This window comes from Nymphalis io, chromosome 5 (assembly GCF_905147045.1).
Source record: "Nymphalis io chromosome 5, ilAglIoxx1.1, whole genome shotgun sequence".
Taxonomy (NCBI): domain Eukaryota; kingdom Metazoa; phylum Arthropoda; class Insecta; order Lepidoptera; family Nymphalidae; genus Nymphalis; species Nymphalis io.
Window position 1 is genome coordinate 1,473,725 of NC_065892.1, and position 19,933 is coordinate 1,493,657.

The window sequence follows — 19,933 nt, forward strand, 5'->3', positions numbered from 1 at the left end:
AATAAGCCTCATTCACAGATCCATTACGAATTAGTTTATAGAAAACACCAATATATATCAAAAATCGAAATGAAACCCAGAAGAGTCCGATAAGAAACTTACTAGCTATTCTTTTTAAAGGAATATAATAGACACGTTTTATTATTATAAATTAAATGTTTATATGAACTAATATATAAATTATTATCCAACCATATGCCTATATATGATTTTAATAAAAAAAGAAATTACCTTAAATGTTATTATATAACATAAAACAAAAATGTCTACGAGATTTTTTATTAACGACAAATTATATTTCACTATATCTTTATTATACATATAAAATAAATAAAAGCAATAGATTAAATAGCACTATGCTTTTAAAATGCGAAACGAAAATGTCCAATTGACTTGTTCGCTATCATATAGGTAAAATCAAGTAAGTGACATGTAGTCGAGCTAAAATTTCCATTTGGCTAGTAGCGTTTAAGAGCCGTGAATGGCCATTGTTCTGGATCTATTGTATTTTTCTATTGACCGGTACTGCTCATACGAACAGCGATGCCTTCAATTACAGCACTAACTGATATTGTTGGATAAGTTACTTTAATGGTATAAAAATTTTTAACCGAACAATACGTTATTTTAGCACGAAAAATTGTTATTAAATACATACATGCAATTTATGAAGTAGTTTTGATATATTAAATTTATGTTTTTATGAAGATATAATTTTATTCGAGCGATTTCTTTCGTTCTAAAAACAATGAACATAATATAAGGATTGTTATATGTTCATTGCTATTGTCATAAATAAATAAAGATCAAGTTAATGACTCGCCACTATGGGCTTAGTCTCTCCAATCAATCAAAAATTCTTTAAATTAATGCTATTTTGAATATTTGTAAACAAGCATCGGTAATAGTACGGTTTTAGGCACTGAAAAGTAAAGCCTAGCCATTTCAAAACGTGGGTTTTTTTAGTGTAGTAGTAGTAGTATGTAGGCGGACGAGCAACTGGGCCACCTGATGGTAATTTGTCACCAACGCCCAAGAAATGTTAACCATCGCTTACACCGCCAATGTTCCACTAACCTTTGGAACTAAAATGTTATGTCCCTTGTGCCTGTAATTAAACTGGCTCACTCACCTTTCAAACCGAAACACGACAATACCAAGTACTGCTGTTTTGCGATAGAAAATCTGATGAGTGAATAGTACCTACCCAGTCGAACTTGCACAAAGCCCGACCATCAAAGCCGAATATGGGAAATGCGCCCACACTTATCACCTCAATATATTCGACTGTATAGTTGAAAACCCAACAAGGCAAATCTATTATATAATTTTACTGATCTATAAAGGTGAAAATTTGTATGTATCTATTTGTTTGTGTGAATGGCAATTTATTGAGAAGGGCTATAAACTATACAACATCACGCTGCGACCCACTGGGGCAGACAGTAATTAGTAATCAGTAGCATTATAAAACAACCTGCGCTGCTACCCCAAACAAATAGGGTAAGGACAAACGAAAGAGAGCGATTATTCAGCATTCTATCACTTAATAAAATAACAAATATATATAGAAAGACTTAATACTTATTTAAAAAAAAGTATATATCAAATCCATATGGATTATAATAGGAGTTTCAAAAATTACTTTATGCGCAGACAAGGTTCCAAATATAACTTCACTTTCTTCGTCTTTTGATTTTACGGAAAGTAAATGAAAAAACGGAGCTAATACCAAAAAAAACTACGGAATAATTAATATTGACTCCAGTCACTTAAAAATAGCGTAATTTATTTTCATACCGCGATTTGTGTCTTGCACGAACCGTACAATGCACTTAAATTTTCAATGTGGTCTAACTTACAGCACAAAGGTTTGGTCAGTCAACTGGCCTAACGAGCGTAACGTATCATTCGCCAGCGAGTGTGAAATCCGAAATGCTAGCTCTGTGGTCGTTAACGATGTGATTTTACTGTTTGTAGACTTAGTGCGCCCAAATCACCGTAGCGCATCATGACTGACGGGAATGTTCTGGGAAATACTGATAAATGAACAATACACACTAACAGGTCTAACGAAGTTCCGTGTCGGGTTTTCATTTCAATTATAAATTGGGAAGGCGATTCCAGATAACTGCATGGTAATTTTGGAATACCATTGCTTTGTTTCGTTTTTTTTTTTAATTTAAACTTTATTATTTTATATATGATACTGATATGGTATACAGATACTTTATTTAAATATTTAAGTTTTTATTAAAATTTTCATTATTTTTTCGAATAAAACACATATTTGAGCAAGCATTTATTAAGGCTAACTAATTAAAAATTGAACACTTTAGAAAGGTGGTAGCCACACTTCGAAATTTGATCCATAAGCGAGTTTTCTTCGAAGTGCGGCATCGAAAAACGCGTCGCAGCTTCCATCGCGCGGGACACGCTTGTCCCGACCCCCGTCCCGTGCAACTTCTCGTGCTGCGCGCAACAACTTAGACACATGAGCGACACTTTCTCTTGCGTCTTCCACTTGCAACTAAAATATAGAAAAAGAAAGTGCAATCTTAGTTATACTTTTTTATAAAACCGGCAACTACTCCTCTTCTTCTTTGACAACATTAAAGAACGAATTAAATAAAACCCTAATCAACTATTTATATTCTATATTTATATGTTAATACGAACTTACATATATATTTAGATATAAATTGATACGTACAATTACATATAGTTTCGACGCCGCCAACTAAAAGATCTAGAATGTTATGTCCCTAATGCCTGTTATTACACTGGCTGGCTGGCAGTGTAAGATAAAATTATCAGTGAATTTTATCTTACACTTTAGTAAAATTATAGTACCACCAATAAAATACCTGGTCTTCGTTCTGCAAAGTATGGGGGTATATCCGTACCCACTGTCCGACACGTCCCGCCGCCTGACCCCAACGCACGCCATTGCCCCAAGCGCACGCACTAAACATTTTCCGCCGGGACGCTGCTGTCGCGTATCCGCCACGCCAAGTCTCGTCGACTACATCCGCGGATGTCACGGCCGCACCCGTAGATGGCTGCGATCAATTCGTAAAATATCTAAAATGCCTTTTCTACGAATAATTTAAAGCTTAGTTTTAAATGAACTAGAAGACCACAGTAAATGGAAAGTGATTGATCCAATAATAATAAAATGAGATATTAAGTCACCATTGAAATATATTAAATATACATACCTGGACCTCTGCAATGTCAGAACTTAAATCAGATGTATTTTTGAACAACCGGCCCGTTTGCACACCTCTAGGTTTTTCCGGTGAATCCTACAATAAATTCTTTATACTACGGTGAATAGTCAACACGATCACGTAAAATCATTAGAGTAATATACATATAGGGACTGCTAATAAAAGCAACATATTATAATAATAAAAGTGACGTATTATGTACGATATATTATGTAGCGACATGTATGTTCGTCCGCGGCTTTGTTCGTCCCACTGCTGGTCTAAGATCGCTCCGTTTGAGGAGAAGATTAAGAACCTATTCCACCATGCTGTTTCAAAGTGGGTTGGTAGACACACATGAGACAGAATTTCATTGAAATTAGACACAAGCAGGTTACATCATTGCCTGGGCTCGAACGAGGTTAAGATTCACCCATTCTATCCATTTGGCCAGCTATTTCTTTATTAATAATAATATAATAATAATATCCAGGGACATTATTCACATACGGCCATCTGATTCTAAATTAAGCAGAGCTACTGTACTATGGAAATCAGCAACTGATATACTACATATACTACTTTTCTTTTGTAAATACATACTTACATAGATAATTACACCCAGACTCAGGACAAACAGACATGTTCATGCACACAAATGTCTGTCCTGGGGGGAAATCGAACCCACAACCTTCGGCATGAAAGGCCAAGTATCTACCAACCATGCCAACCGGCCAGTCCATTGAAAGCCTTTGCTACTGTGCTTGAACTCTTTCCAATCCTGTATGGATTTGCCGTTCCAACGGATTGTTAGAATGAGTTTATAGAGAATACGCAAACACAATTGTATTTGCTCACTTGTGGACTATAACGTGTTCAGTTGGCTAGTCTCCATTGAGAAAGGCTAGACGGTAGCCATACGGCCGAAATTGGTCAGAAGGACTTTATAAGCATCTATTAAATACAAAATAAGTATTAAGCAACATCTTACTGAGCCCGTAAACTTTTCAGCCGTTGGCGCCTGTAAGTTGACACAGTGCACGGGCAGCGCTCGCCGCCGTCGCAGCCGACGCGTCCCGCGGCGCTGTCCCGATATTGAAACGCGGGACGTAACTACTTTTGACACTCCGCTTTCGTCTTCAGAACTATAACTAAAGTTACCAAAGGTTCTTAATTTAAACTCATATAAAATTAATGATTGAGAACGTTGAAATAATATTTGCCTTAACTTAAGGACTAATTCAAATAACTAAGTTGGTTTGAACAAAACCACATATTAAATTGGACTTTATTATATTTTTATTTAAGTTATTTTATCCAAGCTATGACGCAAAATAATATATGTCAAAGACAAGATATTTCATGAAAATCTGAAATTGATAACTGCCTTACAATAGTTTAATTTAAATATTATATTAAAAATAGATATTTATATATATCTTTGATATGATTATATATGTGTTTGAGATTTATCAGACTATAGTTTAGGTGACATTACAAAAATAATAGATAAAAAATCCCATCACAGATTGTTAATATGAACGATTAACAACAAATTCTAAATAAATAAATAATTTTGGCTAGAAAGTTGGTCGATGCGTAATTAATATAATAATGTACATACTGAAAATGAAATAATATCAATGTACAATAAATTATGACGATATTGATATATGAATTTTAGTGCCTCGTTGGTCTAGTGGCTTGACGTAAGACCGCAGACCTGGAGGTCCTGGATTCAATTCCCAGCTCGTGCCAATAAAAAAAAAGTTATTCGGCTTTTCTGTTAGAAAATTCTCAGTAGCAACCCGGAGTCTGGAAATTGGAAGTGTGTAGACTCCCGTGCCTCGGAAAGCACGTAAAGCCGTTGGTCCTGTGACTGAACTCTTTCCGGTCGTGTCGAATTGCCATCCTATCGGATTATGTGAGTTAAGAAATATAAAGTACACCTATGTTTGCGCACACACTTGTGCACTATAATATCTTGTGCATAGTTAGCTAATCTCTCTTGCGATTGGCCGCCATGGCTGAAATCGGTCTGGAGGACATTATTACAATAAATTACGATGTTTACTTTTTTATTATAATTTTCCAAGTAGTATAAAGAATTATTAATATTTATAACAACGCTAAAGTCTATGAGCGGATTAGCCAGGAGCCCACTTGCAAGATTATCCATTTGTCATAATTAACATATAAATATATGATAATATCAATCAATAACATAGTTATGTACTTATTAACATGTTGTGTAGGGCCCTGGAGTAAGCAAAGCCCTGTGTGCCTCATGGGCAAACCCAAAAGATCGAATAGTTCGTGCAGCATGGGCTGTTTCACGATGACATCAGCCTCACAATCCGCTCCAAGTGCTGGTGATAAATTAACCTAAAAGTATATTGAGAAAATTATTAAAATATGAAACAAAGAGTTAAATTTATACGACAGTACGATATCAAATCTATACAATAAATAAAATAAAGCAGTAGAAATCGTGTGTCTGTACAAATTTATCATCGGTATTCACTGGTAGATTAAGCTCAACTTAGAGCAACATTGAGGCTAAGTTTCATAGAAATCATATGACAGTTAAAAAAGTTATCGTCATTAATAATAAGTAATACATCATGTAAATTTATTTTTGAAGTGAAAACTTCTTTAGGCGCGTTGCGTTGGTTTATCGTAGGGGATAGATTCGTGGCTTCGCGTCAGCGACATGCTAATGTTAATATAATGAAATCGTTGAAAGTACAAATAATTTAAGTATTGTGGAAATTAATAAGGATAATAATGATTAAAATTTATGTAATTACTAACAGTATATACAAATAATATAAATGTATTTTAACTGTTATTTGTTTAATGAAAAAACTATTAAGCTAGTAAGTATTAATATTTTGTACCGAATTTGCGACATACTGTGTATTTTGATAAATGAAAAGCTAAATTAAAACAATATAATGAAAAGGGATAGAATTATTATTTGGAGTGCCAAAAAATGTGGAAATTGTACAAATATATTTAACAGTTGCAAATTTTCACTTCTATCGGCAGTCCCTATGAATGACTGTTATATTTTTAATATGTCGTAATATAACATTTTCCACACATGAAGTCGAAGGCATCGGCTAGAAAAGAATATGTTAACGAAATCTTTAAGTTTTTAATTATTTATATTTATTCACCTAGTACCTAGTAAAGTATAATATATGTATTTCATTTAATAATTACCTCAATAAGCCACGGTTTCATTGAATCATCGAGCAGTACATCAAAACCGTAAAATTCAAAACAGTTCCTGGCTGGGGGAGTTCCCGCTGCTTGTGCTAGTAGAGTCAACGTAACTAGCGCCCTTATTCTTTGCCAGACGAGCCATTCAATCGCACCCCATCTACCGACGAGAGCCCGCCTCACTTGCTTCAGAGTCCACTTACAACCTGCATATGACAATGACAATCATACTACTAACGCCATCTATTGAAAACATTTAGTAAGCACAAATGTATTGTGTCAACTCGTCAAGTCTTAACTAAAATTTAGATGGCACTCAAAGGTTGCATTTATAGCAAGAGTAGTATTAAAATACTCTAAATATTTTAATGCCATGATTATTTACCACTGCCTATTCTGTCCTTGCATACTGCGTACCTCGGCCCAGTTTTATTAAGCGAGGAATTCGTTAAATGCCGGTATGGATTATGGATATCGGATAATGTATATTTATCTGTACCTGTAAAAGAAAATTAAAAAATATTAATAAAAAAGTAGCCAACTCTACTTATATATCGAATTGGTGAATTCATACATGGTAGTACATCTTGATAAGATGATTAAACCTTCAGGTTATATCTTTAAAAATAAAAACTTATGAAAGGAGAATGACCAAAAATGTATGGACCTTGGTCCAAATGTCCATCACTAACGAGACCTATGTCATAAATTACTAAATAGTATGTCATTAAAACCAGACCGCAACAAAAATATGCAGTCAGTAAAAAGTTATAACTGAATCAAAAGTCATGTTTTTTGACCATTTATTTGCGAAAAATATCGTTAATATAATTCGTTCCATCGCACACTTTGAACTAAGCTACGCATGTTATGTCATGCCACTCGGATTCCCGTGTTAGATACCTGTTCAGGTCCTGGGTAACTGGTATTACTCTAGGTACTCAGATAAAAACCGATTGAGTTGTGCTCTAGCGGAGTCTAGCGCATTATTTGCTAAGTGCGGAAGGGATAAAAATAGTCTTATCTTCAATTTGCACGGGGTTATCAATGAATCATCATTAGAAAATAAAGACAATAATAAAGAAAGAAAATAAATTAAAATTGTGAAGCAAAAAAAAAGCTAAACTATTATTATTTTTTATTTAGTCATAACTTTTTACTGACAGCTTATTTTTGTTTTGTCTCAAACTAAAAGTTACTCTCTGCTTAATAGACTATAAGTCAACATAGGTCTCGTTAGTGATGGATATTTGGACCACTTTTGGTCATTCTCCTTTGCCATAAAAAACCCGCAAAGTTTTATATTTGTAGTCTCGACATATTTTTCAAAGCGGAGGTAATTCTTACTTCGACTATCAAAAATTCAAAATTAAGAAACAAATTTAATTTGAAAAAACGTATTCTAATTAACTTCATAGAGATTTATTAGATTCATTGTATTTAGGTTGGACCATAGATATCTGATATTGGACAGATTTTTTTCTATGTATTTGTATCGACTAACCGAATCTAGCGAGACCCTCTGCGTACATATAAGCTGTGAGTGGCCTATATCCAGGCACACACACGTACAAACGTAGATCAAACTTGTATCCCGCAATGAGGAGCGGACGCTCTATGTAGCGTTGAACAACAGCGGGTCCACCGCAACGCATGTCACACACGCTCTGTAGTGAAATAAAGAAAATTAATCAGTTAGATAAAAGCGAATGATGATGATAAATAATAATTAATTAATTATAAAGCACGACTGCCCTGGCAACAAAATTATCTAAAAAGTAAAATAGCTAGAATCACAGAGTACCCAATCTGTTCAGACATTTAAAGTTATGGTATGATAAAAAAACTCACATAGATACATATAAAAAACATATATATAAACCCTGAACTGAACATTAAACTCCTTTAATAATGCAATAAATAATAATAATTCATTTATTTATATAAAATATGATATTTAATAGAAAAAATAAATTGTGTATCTAAGCATTCTTAGCCGAAATGACGTACAAATATGAATTGATGCGCATAATAATTAATAATTGTGATATATAAAGGACATATTAATTATTTCAATAAAATTACAAATAAAACAATTGTTGACATCATACACTTTGTTAAAGAAGTTTGAACATTTTATTTTCTTTGAAATGATCATGACTGACTCGGCTTATCTATTCATATAATAAATCTTGTAACTTGTAAGATCGCTGTCTGTACATGGAAGATATATGAGTAAAACTATTACCTATATGATTGTTAGCATTTTTGTCTGTTTGTCTGTGCATTTGTGCACGCTAATCTTAGAAACGGCTTGACGGATTTGAGTGCTGCTTTAATGTACTGCGGCTATAATGTATTGTGGCTAACTTCACTTAAAAATCAGTGTTTGTTTTTTTTTCAATCGGTTAATAAATAATAAAGTTATGTCAATTTAAGGAATCACGTCGATAAAAATGCTATAACATAACTGTTCAGTTGAATTGGCTGAAACTTAAGCTACCTGTAAATGATAGTCTGTAAAATGATGATGATTGAAAGCTTATAATAACAAATAAAAATAAAGTTAAAAAATCGACAATTTTAGAGATTTAGACACTTCCAATGTAAGTTGAAATCAGACCTATACGATCAATCATATTAAATAGGGTTCAGCCCATGCATTGATATATGTCTATCTCTTAAGGTTGACTATAACCTTTTGTATGTTAAACAAATTTTTCTAAAATAATGTATTATTTGCAAAGTCGTTAAAATATTAATTCTATTGAAATATATCAAGATAAGAACATTGAAAGTTTTTATTACTTTTTATAGTTTTGACATATTATTACAACGGATCGTAACCTATAATAGTAACGGACAATAACCTACTCAAGGTTGCTTGAAAATACTCATACATACATATCATACGTTTTTATTTTCGGTATGTAAATAACTTTGTAAGTTAAAATTTATAGGTTAGGTAGGTATTTTGTTTCGTTGCCGCATTTTTTTCCGCCGTTTTGTTAAATATAAACTTAGACGGTTAGGTTAGTTAAATATATATAAATAAAAATTAAAAATAGTTACATAACAATAGTTACTAAAATAGTTCTTAGTCGTAACCGCGTGGAATGGTGGCAAGAAAGCTAGCTGCATTTCCCATTTGAATCGCAATTCCGATTCTCTGGAGATTTACCTTTTAGTTTTAAAAGGACACAATTTCCTGTGAAGGTATCGTTTGCAGTCACAATAAATAAAGCACAGGGATAGACATTGAAGTATGTCGGAATAGATTTAAGGGAATGATGTTTTTCTCATGTATGATTCCAATTGTATGTTTCCCTATCTTGATGCGGCAAAAATCGAATAAATACTAATGTCCGACGAAAATAAAACTAAAAATGTTGTATATGCTGAAATATTATGTCTGTTCTTAGTGTTTTTTTTAAGTGGTACGCGGGTAAAACCTCGGGCACAGCTAGTATTAAATAAACCGGTATACGATGTCATAGCTCTTTAAATTTGTTTGTAAATATTTGACTCGCGTGTGCGACTATACCAGAAACTGTAATACACGTGACATATCCCAACAACAAAAGTTTTATATCAGTCTGTTGAACACACGTTCATGTTCATAAATAAGATATTTATAATAATAACAATATCCTGGGACATTTTTCACACACGGTCACATGATCCCAAATTTAGCTTGTACTTAGGAAACAAGACAACTGATATACTACATATACTTTTTCTTTTGTAAATACATACTTATATAGATAATTACACCCAGACTCAGTACAAACAGACATGTTCATGCACACAAATATTGTTTTATTATTCACGAACATGTCTGTCCTGGGTGGGAATCGAACACACAACCTTCGGCGTGAAAGGCAAGCATCCACCAACCACGCCACTCATTTTATTTAGGCAGATTACGGTCGTGTACACAGCATTTAAGCATGTTTTTTGGACTGTGAAGGATAATTATGAATTAAACACCGGAGAGCGCAACGCTTAAATATAATCGATACTGTAAGAAGCTGTCAAAGAATAAGACAAGGAAAATTATTCAAAGGTCTATTTTTTTCGAAAGACAACGCACCGGTTAACAAAAGTAAAGTTGCAATGTTTGCTTCAGACAAATAAGTACGACTTGTGCATATAGCACACACAATGCCAGATCTAGCACCAAGCTACTTATATTTAATTCTAAATTTTAAAAAGTAGTATAATAAAAAAAGAAACAGACGACAATTGACTCGTGGGTGTAGGTGATATTTTGAAAGGTTAAAAATAGATTATTATTTCTTTTATAACTCTTCCATACCACGGACTATTAGACCTGCCCTCGTATATGTTACGAGTACTTGTAGTTTACTTCTAAGCATTTACGTAGGCGGAACGTATGACCTGCCTCAATCGCGTGTTTACTTGTACTCTGTATAGCAATTCAGCCTAAAACTTGTGCCCATTACAAACGTAAGGATCACGATTTTGTAAACAATAAATTATAGAATTGTGAATGTCATGTTTAGTACTAAACTAATGTATGGCTAATTCACACACAAATGAAACAGACTATATATTTAAATCTTTGACTAAAATATATTTATTCTTGCGCTTATTACGTGTTTCTCCGGCATTGCAAGTGGAAAAGTCATAGTATGCCGGCCTCTATCTCATGGGAAAACGTGTACAAGCGCGCTAACAAATATAAGAAACAGTTTCACAATGCATTACGGAACAAAATCTTGTTCGTAACACTTTGTCCAGGTAATTCGTGTAATGTAGTAAAAAGTGGATCGTTATTGATATAAAATGACCGCACTTAGTATTCATACGATGTGTTGTTTTTCTCAGATAACATCAAAAAAATCCAAATTGTCACAATAGTGTAATTTTACGTGTTCAAGATCACGTACGTTAACGACCATAAAAGCCTTGCAAATAAACACTGTAGAAAGTTAGTTTTTTTATTGTATTACTGACTAGCAAGTTCGCCGCCTGATGGTATGAGGTCACCACCGACTATAGGCATTGGTATTGTAAGAAATATTTACCATCTCTTAAGTCGCCAATGCACCACCGACTTTTGGAACTAAGATGTTATGTCCCTTGTATCTGTAGTTACACTGTGAACCAGTGTAACTCGCCTTTCAAATCGGAACACAACAAAACTGGCGGTACAATATCTGATGAGTGTGTGGTACCTATCCAGACGGGCTTGCACAGAGCCCGGTAGGGCTTGGTGGTAACCAAGTAAAAGTTTCCTTACTTAAAAACACAACACACCTTTGTATTATAGAAATAAATTTAAAACTATTATTGCGTTAAGAGCAGAAGCTATTCTGTGAATAGTACGTGGGTCCACCGTAACTGGCAATTTCGGATTCGACACCGGACCAGCACAGCTAAGATTCTTAACTTCATTTACGCAATTCGACGTTAAAGGTAAACTTCGCGCGGAAACCTCACGTTTTGCATTTGTTGGATTTAATTTTGCACCGGTTGCACTGGTGCACTGCACATACAGCGTGGTGGAAAAAGTTCCTTCTTCTTAACAGGAGAGAAGCAATTTACCCAAAAGTATAACGTTCGTAACCGATTATAAAGAAATTAAATGAAAATATAAAACAAAAAAAATCATATAAAAATCATTTTCATCATTTTCACAAGCTCTTATTTTTTTTTTATAGAATAGGAAGGTGGACGAGCATATGGGCCACCTGATGGTAAGTGGTCACCAAACGCCCTTAGACATTGGCATTGTAAGAAATGTCAACCATCGCTTACATATCCAATGCGCCACCAACCTTGGGAACTAAGATTTTATGTCCCTTGTGCCTGTAATTACACTGGCTCACTCACCCTTCAAACCGGAACACAACAATATCAAGTATTGCTGTTTTGCGGTAGAATATCTGATGAGTGGGTGGTACCTACCCAGACGAGCTTGCACAAAGCCCTACCACCAGTATTTATATTAACCTGAAATTTATAAATAGTTTTATATATTAAATGGAATAAATAAAAGCTAGCTTTTATGGTTTTGTTTTTAATTTAGTTAAGTCAATCATGATTTATTTAAACACAATGCTTCTTCGCGCACGTGTGATAGGGGCACGTGTTAGATGCTCTAAGTCACTTCCTGTGCCCCTGATAATGTGTATGCAAATATTCTCGGATTACGGTTAAGTCAAGTAGTTTAGACGTAAAAGTGTAACAAACATACAAATAAACAAACTCAATTTCTCATTTATAATATCAGTCAGTAAGGATAAATAAATAATAATTATAAATATATATGTTACCCTAAAAAGGAATATTCCTCGTCCCTGACTCTGAGCTACCGGCTTGTGTATCCACACCACGCTGGTACCGGTAGTTTCGTCGTTGCGTCTTAAACGTGAGCACTCAGAAACCAACTTCGCGTATTCCAGAGGCAGATGAAAGCAGGGTGGACTGAAAATTATATAAATATATTACTTTCTATAAAAATATATGTACTATATTTATTAATTAATAGTGAGTGAGCCAGTGTAATTACAGGCACAAGGGACATAAAATCTTAGTTCCCAAGGTTGGTGGCGCATTGGTGATGTAAGCGATGGTTGACATTTCTTACAATGCCAATGTCTAAGAGCGTTGGTGACCACTTACCATCAGGTGGCCCATATGCTCGTCCGCCTTCCTATTCTATAAAAAAAAAAAAATATACTTCTTAAAAATTACGATTAACGTTTTATAATAGAGGTAACCCGATTATGGACAGACTGGCTGAATACCAAACCGACTAAGAAATCCAGAATCCCACGAAGGCAAACAACACTCCTTCAAGAAAGTAAAGTGGCACACATTCCGAGTAAATGACGAAGTCATCTGGATTCTACGATGTTTTATATTTATATTGCATATGAATACCACATATATCTATAAATTCTTAATCCTGAAACTTCGATTGTGATGCTGCTTGATAACAAACATGCAGGCACACGCAACACGTCTGTGGAGATATGAATACAATAAATAAAAAAGAATTAAAATATGCTTAGATCAAATTATTTTTTCCTATATTTTCCAGTAAATCCAGTTTACCCGAGTATGTGTATGAAAGAACAGCTGTGGATGATGCAACAAACAAACATACATAGTTACATTCCGATTTACGTCATTATTCTGAATATGTCGAGAAGAAGATTGCGAAATGTAGATTATATTTATTTATTTGTAGAAGGCTAATCACTATACTTATGGCGTCCATGTTTCATTAAAGAATAAATTAAACAAAGAAATAAAAGTATTGACTATTGCTTATCATATTGTTTAATGCTATTCATATTGGTGTCAAAAAAATATTTTTTATTTCTCTTCCGAACTTCTCCACTCCCGTGTTCTTACACTTCTAGTGGTTTGGAAAGCACATAAAGCCGTTGGTCCTGCGCCTGATCCTTCTCCGACTGTACCGGAATTTACTCACCCAACAGACTATGAGAGTGAAGAAATAGATTATAAACAGACGTTTGCTTGTAATAGGTTTGTTCATATCTGATATTACGCCTTAAGAATCGCCTCTAATTACAGTTCGACAGTTCTAATAATGCTACTCATAATGTTACTTACGCGAAAGAGCGAAATATCTGGTAGCCAGCGCAAATTAGTTTGTTCCGGTTGTAGTCATTACACTATTACAAACGCAAAAACGTCCAAGCTAATACATCTGTACATGCCTAAGTTGATTCATGTAATATTTAAAAAAAAAAGAATATTTAACGAAAATTCATTTATACTAAATAAGGGAATATTAATTTGATTCTATTATATCCTTACTTAAATTCTTTAAGAAATATTAATTTCTGATTTCTAGTTATTTAAAACTGAAAGTAGCGTGCCGACTAGTTGATACTAAAACGTCATCACAATAATTCTTTATAAAACAAAACTATGGCATTGACTTTTTCTTGGAGAAGTCACGCAAGCTGCGGTACCACTTGGCGTAATTACGATTCATTAATATAACCCGACTATAATTTAATTTTACTTCCAACCTTCACCTTCGTCCCCGTACAAACTGTTTCTAATTCGACCTTAACTAAACTTCGCTAATTTAATATCCGCGATAACTTAATTCCTTGCTATTTTGTTTTAAGCATAATTTTACTAAAGTTATATTATATTGCTATTATAAGTAGGTTAATACCGCAATCATGCCGTCGGAACTTTTGCGGCTTGATATGTCTAAATTAATACTTTTCTGTTTTCATACCGAGATGTCCCAGTGGTTAGAACACATGAATGTTAACCGAAGATTGCGGATTGAAAACCGGACACGCAACACAAAGCTTCAAGCTGAATTTTATTTATTTTATTTATATACTCTTTATTGCACACCAATATAGACAAAAATAATAGGAGTAAAACAAAAACAAAGAAAAGAAAAATGTACAATAGGCGGCCTTATCGCTAAAACAGCGATCTCTTCCAGGCAACCTTTGGTAGAGGAGAGAGATAGGATGGTAGGGGTGTACAAATTATTTAATATATAAAAAAAAAATAGATACAATATATATATGTATATATACGATACATAAATAAATATTCCATAAATATATAATTATATAATAATATAATATACATACACATTATAAATATATACATTTACATACTATAGATACTTACATAATAAATAAAATATTTAATTGCAGTATTTCTTCATGAAGCAAGATAGTGCTCTTTTATCATTTTTTTAAAAGAAGCTGAATGTTATGTGATTAATTTCTATTTATGATACCTAATTACTTCAAAGCAACTTGTTATAATAATCTTTAAGACTTCTCTCCAAAAGGAAGGGAATCGAGTTATAAGAAAATCCTTTTACTTATTTTATAATATGAAAAATTTCTCGGCGAGCAATATAGATATTATTAATAAGTTCTTAATGTATCGAAAAATTTCTTAATATATTATAATCTAATTTAAGAAACGATTCAGATATTTTTCAGCGTATTTTAAAAAGAATCTACAATACCGTGCCGCACGCAACAACCGCGTGGGTTCATTCAAATAGCCAATGACGTGAAACGATTGACACGAGTCCCCATAGTAAGAAGCCCACAAATACTTGGACCAAACTGAACCTTATTTCAAACGCAATAAAAACTAACAAATCAAAACATGCGTGAACAAAATACGATCAACGAAAGTTACTATTCTGCCTAATAGCTTGATATTTCGTATTGGAACTTTTTGTTGATTGTTGTTATTGGTATAATGCATAATTCGCTAATTTTATACCTTCGATTATAGTTAGATTTCATAGAAAATAACAGATAATGTCTACCAATGTGTATTTACAAAAAACATATCATTTATCTACCATACATAACTTAAATATTATTGTGTAAGTAATAATAACTAATTATGACGACGATTAACATTAAAAACATGAACTAAGAAGGCATTTAAAAATTATTGTGGGATAACGAAACTCACATACATACATGAACCCTGAAAACACTCCTTTTTGTGCAGTCGTGTAATAAAAATAAACTGATCTTATTTTTTAGTGGGGGGTTACCACTGACTAACATCCGCCCGCTGGGAGAACGCGTTCATGACGCCGTCAGTTGGTCATGACTACAATAAACAGTTGGCAGTTGAATTTTTTAAAACATTGTATCCTCATTTATTCAAAATTAAATTTAAAATAACATGATAATTACATTATTGTTATTAGGGTAAATAAATGCCATTGAAATTTTATCATAAACTTCGCCACTTCATAGTTCTTTCAGCGGCTGGACATGAAAGGATCATCTTATTAGTCATCATAACATTTTCCAAGCTTGGGGTCTCATTGGCAATGTAAAATATGATTAATATTGTGACAATCAGGTGGTCCATTTGCCAGTAGAACTACCTTTTTTAAATAATAAAAAAAAAACATTAGTCAAAGACCAAAGCTGGACTGCTTAACGCTTTTACATCAGCTTATTAATTACAAAAATAATATGATGTATATTTAAAGTAAAATGATTTTTAATTTATTAAAATCAATATCTCTGCTTCGACGTTGCGCGACGAGTACAAAAACATTGAGGGTTTCAATTACCCCCCTTCATTTTACAACCTCGATTGGAATTTATGATTTTGCGTGTTGATTTTTTATTGCATTAAATTCAATGACTTGTTTTTATAATCAATTATCGTCAAATTATTAATTTCGTATTCTTAATTAACATAAATATTGATAATAAATATACAATATTACGGTTTATTTACGACTTCAAATCGTAATAATCAATAATTTATAACTTAATGATCGTTATTATTAAACAATAAAACGATACGACATACCTACATAGATATTATAAGTTACACATTTTTACATGAAACTTTGAAATTAGTTATTAAAATTTCGTCTTTGTGGGAGTTGACTTTATAACAATTTCAGCGGCCAATCTTGAAATATAATTATCTGCGAATGAGATATTATATTTAAGCGTGAATGTGTGAGGACACACAAGTCCTCTTCTTATACGATAAGTCGACATACCGACATGACAGAGTGTATGCACTTCCAACGCCCTAACTCCATTTAATAATATTATTATGTCTTTTGTCTTGTTTATTAAACTATCCACTATTTGCGTGTTAATATTGACAGAGTTATCCGTTATAGAACCCACTCAAAAGTATCCTGTGACGTACTACTAATACGTTCTCAAAGATATTAGGAAGACGCCATAGACAATTTAGTACTTTTAGTGATTTGACATATTCCTAACATCCCGACTCAAAATTTGTTAACAGAAAAGCAAAAAAAATGTTGACCTAGCTCAGGAATAGCAAGAGCCCGACACATACAGTCTTATAATCGACACACTCTTTTCATAATATTTTATTTAAAATATATATTATTATGAATTGCGTATTTAGTAAAAATATACATAATGCTAACCTGAAATCATAAATAGTTCCATAAATTCTCCTCATGCATCGCAGCAATCGAGATAGACTATCCTTTCGACATATCGAACCTCCTTTCGGGATGTGGTTCATAAACTGAAATAAAAAAAGTTACAGTTAATAAAATAAAAAAGCTTGTAACCTAAACAGGAATTAAAAATATAAAAAAAAAATATATCTATTTGTTTGAATGCGCTAATAGCAGGATCATCCAGTAAGATATAAAAAATAATTTATATTGTCCATTTATTGAGAGTGGTGATATTCCGGAGTCAAATCCAGGCCACTGTACCACTGAATTTTCATGTGCTTAATTTATGTTTATAATTCATCTCGTGCTTGACGGTGAAGGAAAACATCGTGAGGAAACCTGCTTGTGTCTAATTTCATTGAAATTCTACCACATGTGTATTCTGCCAACTCGCATTGCAGCAGCGTGGTAGAATAAGCTCTAAACCTTCTCCTCAAAAGGGAGAGGAGGCCTTAGCCCAGCAGTGGGACATTAACAAGCTGTTACTGTATAGATTTTAATGACCTATAAATTTGTCGATAGCAAAGGAATGCGTATTCACTTTATATATGCAGTTCATTTGGAATTGCGACAAGGCCTGCTTTACGAGTGACGTATATAATAAAATGGTATATATGAATAAAAATATTGTTAAACAGCAACGTCGGTCATAAAACTATCGACGTTTGTCAGTGTCATAACATTGGATTAGTCGTAGACACGAGAAAACTCAATAGAAAACATGAATGAATATCTATAACAGCTACAGTTCCAAATATTTTATAGGCAACCACCCTACTCAATCCTAGCACCTATAAAACATTTTATTCTAAAAATAAACACGATGAATGGAACAATTTCAGAGAAATTAGTATGATATCGGAATTGAAAACAATATTTCTAAGGGTTTATTCTTTTTGATGTATCAATATATATAATTGACATATCAGTGCATAGCCTGAGCCACTTGCGCTAGTAACATTAAAAATTTGCATACAGGTTTCTTTTACACAGCAGGTTAGCATTAAGGAAGGACTTTTATAATTTAATCCCTAAGGTTGTGAATCAAAGTGATGAAAGTTAAAAATGAGCTATGAAAATTGTTACTCAGCAATTCAGAATTACGATACGGACGAAGCCGCTGGTAAAGAGCTTGATTTTTATAAAAATATATTTTATATATTGCATGATATAATACATTTTGGTTGTTTTATTGACACACAACATGACAATACTAATAGTGTGAATTTTGAACTTAATCATGAAGTCTAGACATTTGTTGTTAGAAAACAACAAATCACATTGATTTGTGCTCGTGTGATGAACGACCGATGACTATTGGAGCAGACGAGTCCAAAAGTGGTGAATGCAGATCGGTCAACGCCTATAGTCCAGTTTGGTGAACCGATGACCTGTTGAAGATGGCGGGACCCGATTGGATGCGAGAAGACGGTGACCGAAGAGCTTAATTCCAACTTGGAAGACACCTTTGTCCAACAGACGACTACGATTGACTGATTGATGATGATTTTACTAATAAAAAATCTATTTCCCAAAAATATTACAACTAAAGGTCTTGTGGAAAAGGTTCGGAGCTGATTCCATCACGCCGCTCCTAAATGTGTTCTCTGCTGCTCTTAAATTTCCGAAAACTAGTAGAAAAGAAAGTTTAGCAGTTAGTAAATACGAATCAGCTTAACTTTATCTATATAGTATTAAAAAACGTATGAAGGGGCTCAACTAATACAAAAATAAAAAAAATATATATTTTGTGAATTATATAGCAAGCGTTTCGTTTTTTTATTTTTCTCTGTATAATTATTTGACGAAAAAGTTTCTTACAAAATATATGAACTCAAGTAGAATTATATTCGAAATATAACAAATCACCTGCCATTCACCCAAAGTCTTATAAGAAGTGGCGGGGAAAGCACTAGTTCGCCACCACAGATTCCATTTCTCTTCACCTCCGCTGTAACCCTGGTACAATCGCCAGCCTCGCTCAGCACAAACCTAGATACCCAATAATATAACATTCTAACAAACAACATTTAATATAATATAAAAATTTAATAAAGTATATATACCTTAACAAGGAGACTTGGTCCAAAACCATTATCATTTAGTCTGTAAATAAAGGGCTCGTCGTTGTCGAATATTTGCGCCATTATTTTCAATTCACCTAAAACATTAATCAATTGAAAATATTATCGCTTTTTTATTTATTTTAAAATTTTTAAGTTAAAATATAATACATACGACATTAGTTTTATAAAGTTTTAACCCATTGTTCTTTGTTGTATTATAAAACTCATATGCCGAAATGCGAATATCGCATAGCAACTCGCTGTTAACGCATCTAGATTTATTTTCAAATCCTACATTATAGTGACACGTTACTTTAACGTTTACGTAGCAGTACGTTCGGAATCCCGTGACAGGGCCCCGACTAGTTCGGCCGCGAGCCCACCCGGCACTGCTCCTGCAAGCATCAAAGGTACCCCGGGTGATTTATAACCGAGCATTC

The 19,933-nt window shown here is 33.4% G+C and overlaps 1 protein-coding gene across 1 annotated transcript; it reads right to left on the reverse strand.

Annotated features, from left to right (window-relative positions):
* Positions 1–2,314: 2,314 nt before the first annotated feature.
* LOC126768342 (probable tubulin polyglutamylase TTLL2) lies at positions 2,315–19,694 on the reverse strand. The gene is made up of 13 exons (XM_050486366.1): positions 19,691–19,694; positions 19,494–19,588; positions 19,297–19,419; positions 17,389–17,492; positions 12,743–12,893; positions 7,945–8,107; positions 6,826–6,939; positions 6,441–6,646; positions 5,449–5,597; positions 4,204–4,363; positions 3,222–3,308; positions 2,868–3,062; positions 2,315–2,530 (listed from the first exon to the last, which is right to left on the reverse strand). The coding sequence occupies exons 1-13, from the start codon at positions 19,692–19,694 to the stop codon at positions 2,336–2,338; spliced, it is 1,746 nt and encodes a 581-aa protein (XP_050342323.1). The 3' UTR covers positions 2,315–2,335.
* Between the last annotated feature and the right edge of the window lie 239 nt (positions 19,695–19,933).

What these genes read in the sequence shown, in the direction of transcription:
- LOC126768342 (XM_050486366.1), bottom strand. An exon ending in CCTACACAACATGTTAATAA is followed by an intron (nt 4,364 to 5,448) that starts GTACATAACTAT and finishes TGGTAACTTTAG; the next exon opens with TTATAGTTCTGAAGACGAAA. An exon ending in CTGACATTGCAGAGGTCCAG is followed by an intron (nt 3,063 to 3,221) that starts GTATGTATATTT and finishes AATTGATCGCAG; the next exon opens with CCATCTACGGGTGCGGCCGT.